The 12,972-nt window shown below is 35.7% G+C and overlaps 1 protein-coding gene across 1 annotated transcript in view; it reads left to right on the top strand.

The window, feature by feature from the left end:
• The first annotated feature begins 205 nt into the window (after nt 1–205).
• Nucleotides 206–12,972, top strand: part of LOC115211677 (vesicle-trafficking protein SEC22b) — a 28,810-nt gene continuing 16,043 nt past the window's right edge. Inside the window, exons 1-2 of the mRNA XM_029780322.2 lie at nt 206–736; nt 10,480–10,595. Coding sequence (XP_029636182.1) covers nt 662–736; nt 10,480–10,595 — 191 coding nt within the window. The 5' untranslated portion in view covers nt 206–661. The remainder of the gene's footprint in view (nt 737–10,479; nt 10,596–12,972) is intronic.

A 12,972-nucleotide genomic window follows, 5' to 3' on the forward strand; every position in this document is an offset into this window, starting at 1 on the left:
AATAATAAGAATTATTATTATTATTATTGATAAAATGAAAGCAAAAATATTTTTCATTCTGTCAATATGCAGCAAGCTATATAAAACTTCTATAATCCTTATTTGTACGTTTTCAATATGGCGTCGCACATAGACTGACGGTGATAATTTCATTATCAATGTTAACATGTATATCTATGGTAAGCAATTGCTTGTTACTTCCGGCCCTGCGCATTTCTGAGCCACGTCATAACGATTCAGTCGTCTGAGACCAATATATATGTGACAATCATTGACTTTGCAGTCAGTTTTCTTTCTCTCTCTCCTATCTTTTGTATTCTGCAAGCTTCATGTTGACATTTTTTTCAAATTAACTACGTAAAAAGAAAGGGGAAAAGAGCAACAGAAAATTGATTGAAGGCTATTATTATGTTTCCTGGAACATTTCACTTGTCAAAGACTAAGCAGCTGGAGAGGCGTTGCGACGGATTCTGACAATAACAAGCAGCGAATTGCCAGTTTTCGGTCGTCTACATGTAATTATCCAACACATACACACACACATACTCACGTAGACTTACACATTTATCTGCATATTGACCGTAATTACACGTGTAGCTTGTAACAGCTATTTAAATACACCCTCTTTGGTTATATAGATCTACATCAAATAAAAGCCGAAATGATTCTCATGACGATGATTGCACGTGTGGCCGACGGTCTGCCTTTGGCAGCGTCGGTCCAAGAAGATGAACAGGTTGGTCAACAACTCATCATCATTTAGTGTTTAAATAACTTATACACATACATTTATCCTCATTGCTTCGCTTTGTTTTTCTTGTCTATAATTGAATTTATTAAACTGCATCCAAACAGTCTTACTAATAATAATGATTTCTCAGATCGATACAAAGCATCAATATTTTGAAAGGAAACATTTAGTATCTATAATACCTAGTATGTATTATTATTTTCTCTCTGTTTTTTGTCACCCTCGAGAGGAATCATATTCCTACTGAACATATTTTAAGTACCTGGAGACTTTTTGAAAATATTCGCTGTTATTATTTTGAATGGACGCGGAATTAGTTTTCGATTGGTGAGATATAGTAAATTAACTTGGTTCCAGAATACTATCTCTACCGGTAGATCCCATGTCAATGACAAGCGTTACTATTTTTCTGAAACATTATTTTGACTGTTTCCAGTTTTCTCAAATAGGTTATTGATGTGCAAAATCTCTCACGTACATATTGGTATTACTTAGTTAAATTTTCTGAAGTCATAAACTTTTACACTTTCCTTTTTGTTTTCTTAATTAGAAGGGCCGTAGGAACGTAACTGATTTTATTCGATCGGTCTGTATCTATTATCATACCGACGCTACCGGTATTTGAACTCAGAACAGAAGTATCTAACTTCGGTTATTATGGATTATCCAGACCGGTGTTTTATCAACGGCGTTGCTAAGCAGTGTCCCTAAGATTTGCTTCTAAATAATAAAACTCATTGTTGTATTAAGTAGAGGATTATAGTTTGATCCACTCTATCCCAATATTTTAATGATGGATTATTTCATTAATAATTTCTTCGTGTGCAAAAGTTACAGTTTTTATTGAAAGAACATCATCTAATACTTTACCGCCAGAGGGATGAAAATCAAAGTTGACCCTGGTGGGATCTGAAATACTACGACGTATTTACGTTTTGATTTATTCGGTGATCTCACAATGTTATCAACGTGCATCCCATTAATAAGTGGTTTATATTTTATCATGATAATTTGCCAAGGATGATTAAGTGGGTTGGATCAACACCGGCAGGATTTTAACTTAAAATATGGAAAATTTTAACTCTACATATTTTATATAAAGAACTTTGTGCCGTGTTCTGTTGTTATGTCCGCTAACCAGTAAAACATTTTCAACGCTGTTTCTTTGGATTAAAAAATTTTATTGGGACAACCTGTTACTTTTGTTTTCTTAAGTTAAAAAGTAATATTACTATTTAAATGCCCGTTAGCATTTCAGTGTTAATTCATGATGATCATCTAAAAGGCATTAGACGTCAACGCGACTTTATCTCTTCCCTTGTTAATTCTAAGTATTGGGCCTTTAAGAAAACATTTATGATGAAGATTCTGTAATTTCTCCTTGTCGTGTTTCAAAGTTCTCTCGTAATGCACCACCACCCCTAATTAATGCTTTTAGCGGTTTCGTTTCTCAGATGGAATTGCTTAACTCTGAAAATTTACCATTGCTTTAACCACTTCCTATAACATACCCTTACTCAGTAAATCTGAAATTTCATATCTCTATAACATACTATCTGTTGTTACAAGAACGAATTTTTTTTTAACACACACACGTTAACTAATGAGTTAGATGTATGGTATCGGTGAATATCTGTGCACTATATTAAAATCATACACACATACACTAATTTTTAGGTACTTTTGCTTCGATTATCTGTCATATTTTTTAATAGATTGTTACTTTCGTCATTCAGTGACGTTGCTCCATTTCGATTCCTGGCTGTAGTATTTTCGATTTGCTGACGTAGCCAAAACCATTAAGAAAAGCATTAGTGTCGCAGAATCCTGTTTCCCCGGTTACCCCCCCCCCCCCCCATCACCCCCCATCCACTATCGAACTGCGTTTTTCTGCTTTCGTCAGTGATTTTCCTAAGTTTAAGATATGTGCCATCCCTTGTATGAATACTGAATAAATAGTGCGAGTTGTGTCATTTAATTCAAGCTCGCAATATCGCTGACAGTGCTGGGTGTCACGACACCCCGGTTGGAAACGACTGGCTTAAGTGATCGGAAATATTGGGGACAGTAGAGTAGCTTGATTAAACGGTTTCCAATTTTGGCAGTGTGTGACCAGTTAATTGGCTGGTAATTATTTTATCGACTTTGGAAGAACGAAATGCAAAGATGACCGATTCCAGCGCGATTTGAACCTAAACTTAGAGTAAAGAGATGTAACTAAATGCTGCAATACATGTTCAATGTTCTACCGATTCTAACGGTTTTATAATTTTGTCTTGCCCTCTCTCACCCAAATTTTAGTTTTGATTTTGTCTTTCACCTCACTGTAGTCAACTCAAATAAAATTAGTTATAGCCCAAGTTAAGACAACCAAGCAGAACACTACCACCGTATTAGCCATTGGATCTTGTCACGTAATCCAAAGAATTAATAGTGTTTATTTCTTTTTTTTTTAGCACAAATTATACCCCTACCACCACCCTTTCATTCTTGCTTACGTGTATCTTTTTTATTTTGTTTTCTTCCCCCAACCCAATTTTAAAACTTGTCAACTGTGCAAAAAAACTGATTCCAGTGAATAAAAGGATTGTCAAATAAAAATATGTGGATAGATGAATTGAAGAGAAACTAGTTTAAAATTCTTTTAAATGTGGCATTCATTATTTCTTGACTATTCATATTCATTCCATATGTTAGCTTGTAACAAAGAGTAATATCATTAATATTAGTGTATTTGCTAGTACTACACAGAAAGAGGGAGATATACATAAAGAAAATACGATGATATAAACCAAATTAAAATTTATTTATATAATTTGATATGTAAAGAACCTCACTAAGAAACACAGATGAAACTGCTTATAACAGAATCATTAGCATGCTGGGCAAAATGTTTAGCGATATTTCATCCATCTTTACATTCTGAGTTCAAATTCTGCCAAGGTTGACTTTGCTGTTCATTCTTTTAGGGTTGATAAACTATGACTACTGTGGTCAGTGTAATTGACCTGGCCTTTCCACTGAACTTGCCGGCTTTGTGCCAAAATCTGAAACCAATAATTTCTGTTAAAATGATCATTTATTGAACTTACAGTGATGTTGAAATCAACTTTAGAAATGAAACATTTTGAAGTTTGCTTGTACATTATATTTTGGTTGCTGACCATCTTCATCAGGCTTTCTTATTCCCAGATGGTATTGGATTGGATTTGAACTTGGAAGCCTGTTACTGAAAACTTAGAGTAATAATCATCTTATCATATACCCAGGCCTTTTTTTTTTTGTTATAGGATTGGGTATCCACAGCAAGTCACACACCAGGCATTCCATTCATTTTCCAGCTCAAAGGGATGAGCTCCATTCTATGCTCAGGTCAAGACATAGAACACAACCCCCAATAGCAGCAGCAGGGCCCAACAGCATATGCTGGTTCCATACCCCTTTGAGCAACATGAAAATTCACTCAGCCATCCACAAACACTCTCCAAGCTTTCCTATCATCTCTTGCCTCTCGTTCCACCAAAGCTTTCCTCACTCCATCCATCCACACAAATTGAGGTCTGCCTCTGGTTCTGCTGCCTACCACTTCGGCCTTCATCACCCTCCTTACCATCCACTCCTCATCCATCCTCTCCATGTGGCCAAACCACTTCAACATTCGTCTATCCGATTTGGTTGTTAGGTTTTCTTTCATTCTTGCTTGTCTTCACACCTCCTCGTTCCTCATCCTGTCCATCCATGTCACACCAACCATAGCCCTCAGACATCTCATCTCAAACACATCTAGTCACTTCCTTTCCGCTTCTCTCTTCCCCCACATATCTACACCATATAACATTGTCGGCACAATTACAATCTCATACATACCTCTTTTCGTTTTCATACTCAACCTTTTCTCTCTCAGAATACCTTTCACATCTCCAAGTATCTTACTCCTCTCCCTCACTCTGTATCCCAACCCCCACCACCACCACCACCGTCACATGTGATCCTAGATACTTAAAAACATTCACCTCCTCTAACATCTCACCATTTATATTCACATCCATCCTACCAGCCCTTCCATCTCTCGAATATCTCATCACCTTACTCTTAGCAACATTCATTTTCAGTTTCCTCCTCTCACACTCTTTTCCAAACTCTACCACTAGTCTCTTTAGTTGCTCTTCTGAATCCACCATCAGTGTTCTATCATCAGCAAACAACAACTGCCATTTCTCCATTTTCTCCCACCATTTGGACTCCTCTACCAAAGGTTCTAGCATTTGCCTCTCTCACCACACCATCCATATATAAATTAAACAGCCATGGAGACATCACACAAACCTGTCTTAACCCCACTTTCACATCAAACCATTCACTTCACCACCCACCCTAACGCATGTCCTACTTTCTCTATAAAAACTTTGAACAGCTCTCAACAATCTACCATCTACTCCATACAACTGCAACACCTGCCACATTGCATCCCTATCCACTCGGTCATATATGCCTTTTCTAAGTCCATAAAGGCCCTATACACCTCCCTCCTTTTTGTCAAAAACTTCTCACATATCTGTCTTACTACAAATATTTGATCTGTACACCCCCTTCCACTCCTGAAACCATACTGCTCCTCCCCTAGTACAGTCTCTGTCTGGTTTCTCACCCTAACAATCAGAATTCTCCCATACAGTTTACTAACGACACACAACAGACTTATACCCCTAAAAATTTCCACACTCATTTATCCATTAAGTATAGGTGTCAGTGGTTTAGTGGACAAGAGTAAGACCACTCTTAGCTTTGAAATAAATATTCCTAGTTCAAATCTAGGTTCTAGGAATAAGACACTTGATGATAATCGATGGTCAAACCAGTTGAAACAAGAATATTAAAAAAGAAAATTATGTCTAATGTTATTTGCCTGAGAAAAAATTATCTTAACATGTCAGATGTTTAGACATTTAAAGAATCTGTGAGGAAATATTAAATTATTTTTTTTAATTTACTAAAACATTTCATTAAAATGATTGAATATTAATGAAACTTTAAAAAGTGATCATTCTAAATCTCAATTAAGGATGTAGTTTCAATATTGATTTGGAATACTTGCCTTATGTTGTTGATGCTTTGCTAAACAGAAAAAAAGCATAAATCTTACAACTTCCAATTTTCACTCCACCCCCAAAAGTGTTTAGGTCGTTGCATATGTCACTACAAAAAACTGTTTATTGTTGAGATTATTTACAATTGACAGATATTTGTCCTCATCTTGTTTGTTGTTAACACAACATTTCGGCTGATATACCCTCCAGTCTTCATCAGGTGTCTTGGGAAATTTTGAACCTGGGTTCTCATTCCTAAGGTATTTTTTCGATGTTGTTGTTGTTGTTACTATTATTATTATTATTATTATTCAGATCACTGCTTGGAATCGAACTTGGAATCTTGGGATTAGTAGCCTGCACTCTTAACCACATGCCCATGAGCATATGGAGTAGTGGTTAAGCATGGCTACTAACCCCAAGAGTCCAAGTTCTATTCCAGGCAGTGACCTGAATAATTATAATAACAACATCGAAAAATACCTTAGGAATGAGAACCCAGGTTCAAAATTTCCCCAAGACACATGATGAAGGCTGGAGGGTATATCAGCCAAAACGTTGTGTTAACATCAAACAAGACGAGGACAAATATCCGTCAATTGTAAATAATGTACATAGTTCTTCATCTCTTAAAAAACTGTTTGCTATCAAACAAGTCTACTTAATTTGCATAAAAATGAATTTTCCTTATGGGAGATGCAGTCATTGTGGTATTTTTCATTTGTCCTTGGTTATTATTGCAAGTTACTGATTAAAGTATGCAAAAACTCATGACAATAGCATGCTGACTTTGCTTTGATAGATTACAGGAAGAATGCTTTTAATGATAACCCAGCAACCCATTAAAGATTATGACATAGAATGTCAAGATCAATAAGATATAAAATATCCAAGAGGTTGGCAGTTTGTATTTTATCACTGTTTTGTGTATATGGCAAGATGCTTAACTCACAAATAGCCCAATCTGCCTAGCTTTAAATAGTTACTTGGGCAATAGTACTGTAAAACCTATGACTGTTTAAGTATATTAACCAACAGTGCTGAACTTAATTACTTTTATTCATATAGCTTGAAGTGAGGAGTTTTCTACCTGACTGACACTGTATCAAGACACAAATTTTCAATGTTGCTCCCATAGCACAATGACTTACATGTTTTACTAGAAGATAGAGTAGGAAGGCTTATGGTTAGCAGTCTTAAGAAGGTTTTAGGATGAGGATTGCGTGTAATAAAAGAAATAAGCCTAAATTTATTTGATTATATTTAAATAGACTGATGCAGAGTTAATAAGTTCAAAGAAGCAGACAATTTATGTAGTAACTAAAGAGACAAATAAAAATTTGAGAGTGGCTAAGTGAATGTAGTGTTGATTTAGTGCAAATTTCCCAGATCTTTTCGGTTTGAACAGCAGTTTTTTTTAGCGGTGTCATGAAATTGTCACCCATAATTATGACCCTAGTATCGATCTATTGCATTTCAATCTGTATTAGGGTTAGGGGTGGGGGGAAGGGTATCTTTTTTTCTTCACAAATGTAAATAAACCCAATCTGTTTCTTAAACGAGGGACATATTCATACGGCACAGAATGTTTTTTACCTCAATGGACATATTTGATTGGTTGAAATTGCAGAAATTGAAGAAAAAAAACAACAAATATCTTACAGACTATAGAATTTTCTCAATAAAGCCAAGAGAAAAAGATGTTTTATAAACACATTCTACCAGTATACGAAGTTTAAAATTATTTAGTTACCTAGAAATTATGTTAAAAACTGCCGTTCAAACTGAAAAGATCCAATTTCCCTACTAAGCAGATAGTCTTTTCTTGATAGCTATACAGAAATATATTTAATGAATATATGTGTAAAGGGTGCACAATTGTAGACAAGTAAGCAGTATTTTAGTACAGGGCAAGTTAGTAGAGATATGTTAGGGGCATATTTGCTATGTACTTTGTTAATATTGATTTGCCATATTCTTAATATTGATATTCCTTAAATTGGCACAATCCAATTGTAAGCTACATTATCTGACATCTGTCATTTCTGCCACTCCTGCTAACTTTTTCCTTAATTATAGTTTTAGAAGTCATCATCAGTTAATGTCTGCCTTCCAAGCTGGCATGAGTTGGACATTTTGATAAAGCTGGTAAACCAGAGGATTGCTTCAAGCTCCACTGTTTACTTTAGCATGGTTTTTATGACTGGATGCCCTTCCTAATGCCAGTCAACTCTGATTATCTCAACAATTAGCAAACAAAAACTCGCCATCTCTTGAGATATTTAAAATCTAAAACAAGTAGAGGAAGTAACCCTAATAAAATCAGTTGATCAAAACTTTTGGACAATATATGTCCATGCTGATTGGAATGAATCTGGTTTTTAAAACCAAGTGCTGAAACCAATGCAACTGTCCCAGTCTTATACAGCCTTAGCAAAGAATATTCTGTGCAGTTGACCAGACTATGAGTGATCAATATATAGAAATAGAAAGACTGCAGTGATTCTAAATATTTCAAGACTTTGTGTCGATCCAACAAGAGAAATAGAAAATTGTCATGTTCTTTTTGATATACTGCAACAGTATCGTAACATTCTATAATAGTGAATATATTTGCACTTGCAAAATCATCGTCATTTTATGTTTGATTTTCATACTGGCATTTGTTGGGTTTGTCTGCTCTGGTACAATATCTTGCCACATGTTGCAATTACTCATCATCTCTTGTGTGTGGTTTAGCCTCTTGAGATCAACCATACTTTTTATCTTCCCATGACTTCCTCAGTTTTTCTCTTCTACAAGTTCCTTCTACTTGAATTACTTGACATTTTACCTACTGGCCATCCTTTATATACACCTTATGTCTACCTGTGCAGTCTTCTCTCTTGCATGCTACATCTGAATCCTCTGATGTCCATTTTTCTCTCAGCTCATCTTTTTCTTACCTACTAGCATTACATATCCAGCAGAATATGCTCACAATATCTTTCTAGCATTAGCACATCCTTCGCATTTACTGTCCATGTTTTGCCATTATGTTCTATCACATATACAATTTTCCCTTTTCGCAAAGGAAGAAATCCCTTATCAGCTTTTCCCCTGTATCCTTACTCAACTAATATGCTTTTACAACAACCATTGCCACTTTTGGAAATTTTCCTCTATTTAGCCTTCAGGAATTCCCAGTCTGCCAATCTTGATCTGCTTTACACAGGAGAGAGTCGAGAACCATACACTAAATTTGTCTTGGGATTCGTTGCTAATTAGCACAGTATTGCTGGTACACCTGCACAAAAATTATATAATATAGCCTTTATTTAAGAGTGTGCTTTGTGAAGCGTTTGACTCTTATTTGCAGCAGATTGAATAACAACTAAATTGCCTTGTGTACTAACCAAAGCCTAACAATATTTGATGGTTAAAGTCCTTGATATTAAGAGAAATAGTTACCATAGCTACAGTACATCTGTTCTATTATTTATTAAAATATATGAATTAGGTGGTCTGTTGCAGTCTAGTTAAGATGTAACAATCTCTATCTTTAGCTGTCCATTTTCATTCTTATCTTCATTGATCGTAACTTAGAGAATGAGATGCATCTTACTGATGATGATGAGATTTCAGATAAACCTAAAAGTGCATAAAAACGAAACAAGTCTATTTTGAATAACTATTTAATTTGAACTGACTTTCTCTCTACCCATCATGTAACATATTTGTTTGGTGTAATTTAGCAAAATATTTTCATTATAATGGCAATAAATATATCTCTTAAAATTGTGAGGCCATCCTGTACAAGCTCAGTTAGAGCATTAGACTAAAGACCTTACATGTTCTTAGTTCAATCCCAAGTTTTAACATGTTAACAAAGTTCTCATTTGTCCTTGAAATTATTACTAATCAAAATTTCTATAGTTTAAATTGTTCTCTTTTTACTTTTATTTACACTTGACTATAGATTATGTGTGCATGCATGTGTGCAATCACGGCTGTGTGGTTAAGAAATTTGCAACTACATGATATGGGGTTCAGTCCTATGGCACAGCATCTTAGGAAAGTGTCTTCTATTATAGCCCAAGGCAGATCAAGTTTTGTGAGTGAATTTTTTTGACAGAAACTAAAAGAAGCCCATCGTGAGTGTGTGTGTTTGCTGACATCTGCGTTTCTCAAAAAAAAAATCATTGAGCTACAAGTGGTAAAGTTGTTATTTCTCCTATCAACAAATTATCTGCTGGCTTTGCACTTTTAAACATATGTAGAACAAGAGATCCCTTACTTGAAAATCAAGTAAATGTTAGGATCAAGAAGTGTACCTGGCTGTAAAATAATGCCTCAATAATACAGCCATCTTAAGATTGAGCAAAACAACACAGATATATGTAGAGAGAGTATTTTTGAAAGTTAAGAGTAAGAGTATAGTTGACTGTTTCAAAGTTATCTCATCAACCAGATGTGCCAGTGCTTTGTTATTTCCTCTTTGAGCTTTTATCATAAATTATATTTTAATTTTTATAATCAGTATATTGTCAATCTGCTTCTGATTTCCCACTAACACACACTTGCACCTCTTATTTGTATTTGTATTGCTCTATTATGTAAGTGTATTCTCTTACATATATATAACCTTTTTTCTCATTTTAGTCTGGGAGAAGTCTTATGGAATACCAAAATCAAGCTAAACAGTTGTTTAAGAAAATATGTGGCAATACATCACCAACAACAAGACAGACATTAGAAACAGGGCAATATTTCTTCCAGTAAGTGAATTTTGTTGTTGTTCTTCTTATTATTAAGGTGGCAAGCTATCATAATCATGCCAGGCAAAATGCTTAGCTTTTCTCCTGACTTAACATTGTAAGTTTAAATACTGCCAGGGTTGATAAAATAAGTACCAGTTGAATACTGGGGTCGATTAAATTGACTTAGCCCCTCCCAGTATTGCTGGCCTTGTGCCAAAATTTTAAACTTATTGTTGTTGCTATTAGGCTGGCATGCTGGCAGAATCATTAACATGCTGGGCAAAGTGCTTAGCATTCCATCCATCTTTAAGTTCTGAGTTCAAATTCCACTGAGGACGACTTTGCCTTTCATGCTTTTGGGGACAATAAAATAAATACCAGTTAAATACTGGGGGTTGATGTAATTGACTTCCCTCCTTCCCTCAAAAACTGCTGGCCCTTACCAAAATTTGAAACCATTATTATTCAGTGAGAGAGCAATGCATGCCATCAAAGTGACACTGGGGTACCAACATATGAAGCCCAGTACACCCATCGTGACTACCCATCTAATAAGGATACACCAGGCACATGCATCACAACCATATGAGCATGACATGGTGATCTCGTTTCAAGGGAAACAGCACATGACCTTGCAGGTGGGGCCCAGTTAGAATTTTCTTCAGGTTGAATAGCCCATCCCACTCAAAAGGTCTCTGAATAATGTTTAAGGATAATGAATGAAACACCTTTGTTTCCAGAAGTGAAGTATTCATACCCCAAAGAATTCATCTCAACATATGCCTATGATGCTCCCTCACTACTCCTGGACATGATCAGAGATGCACATAATGTCAGCCACTATACAGGACATGCTCAACTGGTTAAGGTCAAACAACTCTGTGGTATTGAGCAGAATATTTACTGTAGCCCATCTTTTATACCGAGACAAAACATGTACATAACACTTCCAACCATTTAAGATCAGGAGCCATGAGAACTGCTGCCTGGTACTGCATCAGGGTATTTATTGTTATTATTATTATTCAGTAGTCTTATTTTTGTCACGTGCTTTCACTGCACTACTGATCACTGCTCTTGGGTATGTGCTGTGGTTTGTTGTGGTGCTCTTATTTTCACTGTATTGAAAGTGTTTATGTAGGATGTGTGCAGTGCCTAGTAGTGCTATTTTCTGTATATTATTTACATCATTTACATTTGACGGATATTTGTCCTCATCTTGTTTGTTGCTAACACGTTTCGGCTGATATATTCTCCAGCCTTCATCAAGTGTCTTGGGGAAATTTTGAACCTGGGTTCTCATTCCTAAGGTATTTTTCAATGTTATTGCTATTATTCAGGTCACTGCCTAGAATTGAACTCGGAATTTTGGGGTTTGTAGCCCACGCTCATAACCACTACACCATATGCCTGTCTGGAATCAAACTCAGAATCTTGGGGATAGTAGCCCACACTCTTAACCACTATGCTATATGCCTGGGCATATGGCGTAGTGGTTAAGAGTGCAGGTTACTAATCCCAAGATTCCGAGTTGAATTCCAGGCAGTAACCTGAATAATAATAATAACAACATCGAAAAATACCTAGGAATGAGAACCCAGGTTCAAAATTTCCCCAAGACACCTGATGAAGGCTGGAGAGTATATCAGCCGAAACATGTTAACAACAAATAAGATGAGGACAAATATCCATCAAATGTTAATAATGTACATAATTCCTCACCTCTCAAATATAGAACTGTATTTTCTGTATGTTATGTACATTCATAAGTCCTGTTTAGGTTGTGTAATTTGTCTGAATGTTTTTTAATCATAGCTAATGCACCTATTATGATAGGGATTGTTTCTGTTTTTAGGCTCCATATTCAGGCTACCTCTATTTCCAGATCTTTGTATTTTGAGAGTTTCTCTCTTTCTTTTAGAGATACATTGTCATCTGTTGGTATTGATACATTGATTAGAAGGCAATTTTTTCTTGATGATCTCTGACAACTATAACTGGTTATCCTTGATTTCTCTATCTGTATGCATTGGCATATTCCAGAGTACGGTTGCTTTGTCATTTTTTGAGACCTTTTCTGGAGTGTGCCTATGCCATCTTTTTTCTGTTGTCATTCCATAGTGTTGGCATAGCTTCCAGTGTATCATTGATAATAATGATAGAAACAGCAGGACACCAACTTAAATTAATTACACTGTTATGATATGTTATACGTTTTGCTCATGCTCCAGGCATTCAGCTTTTGCACAGACAGAAACTTCAATGCCAATAGAGATGACAGTTCTTTAAATTCTTCCACCTGTTTCCTGTTGTAACTGCAAAGTATGATTACATCCAACACTAATTATGACCACAGGGTAACAGAAACTACCTACTTGCTCTAATGCACACCTGA

The sequence above is a fragment of the Octopus sinensis genome, linkage group LG1 (genome assembly GCF_006345805.1).
Source record: "Octopus sinensis linkage group LG1, ASM634580v1, whole genome shotgun sequence".
Classification (NCBI taxonomy): Eukaryota; Metazoa; Mollusca; class Cephalopoda; order Octopoda; family Octopodidae; genus Octopus; species Octopus sinensis.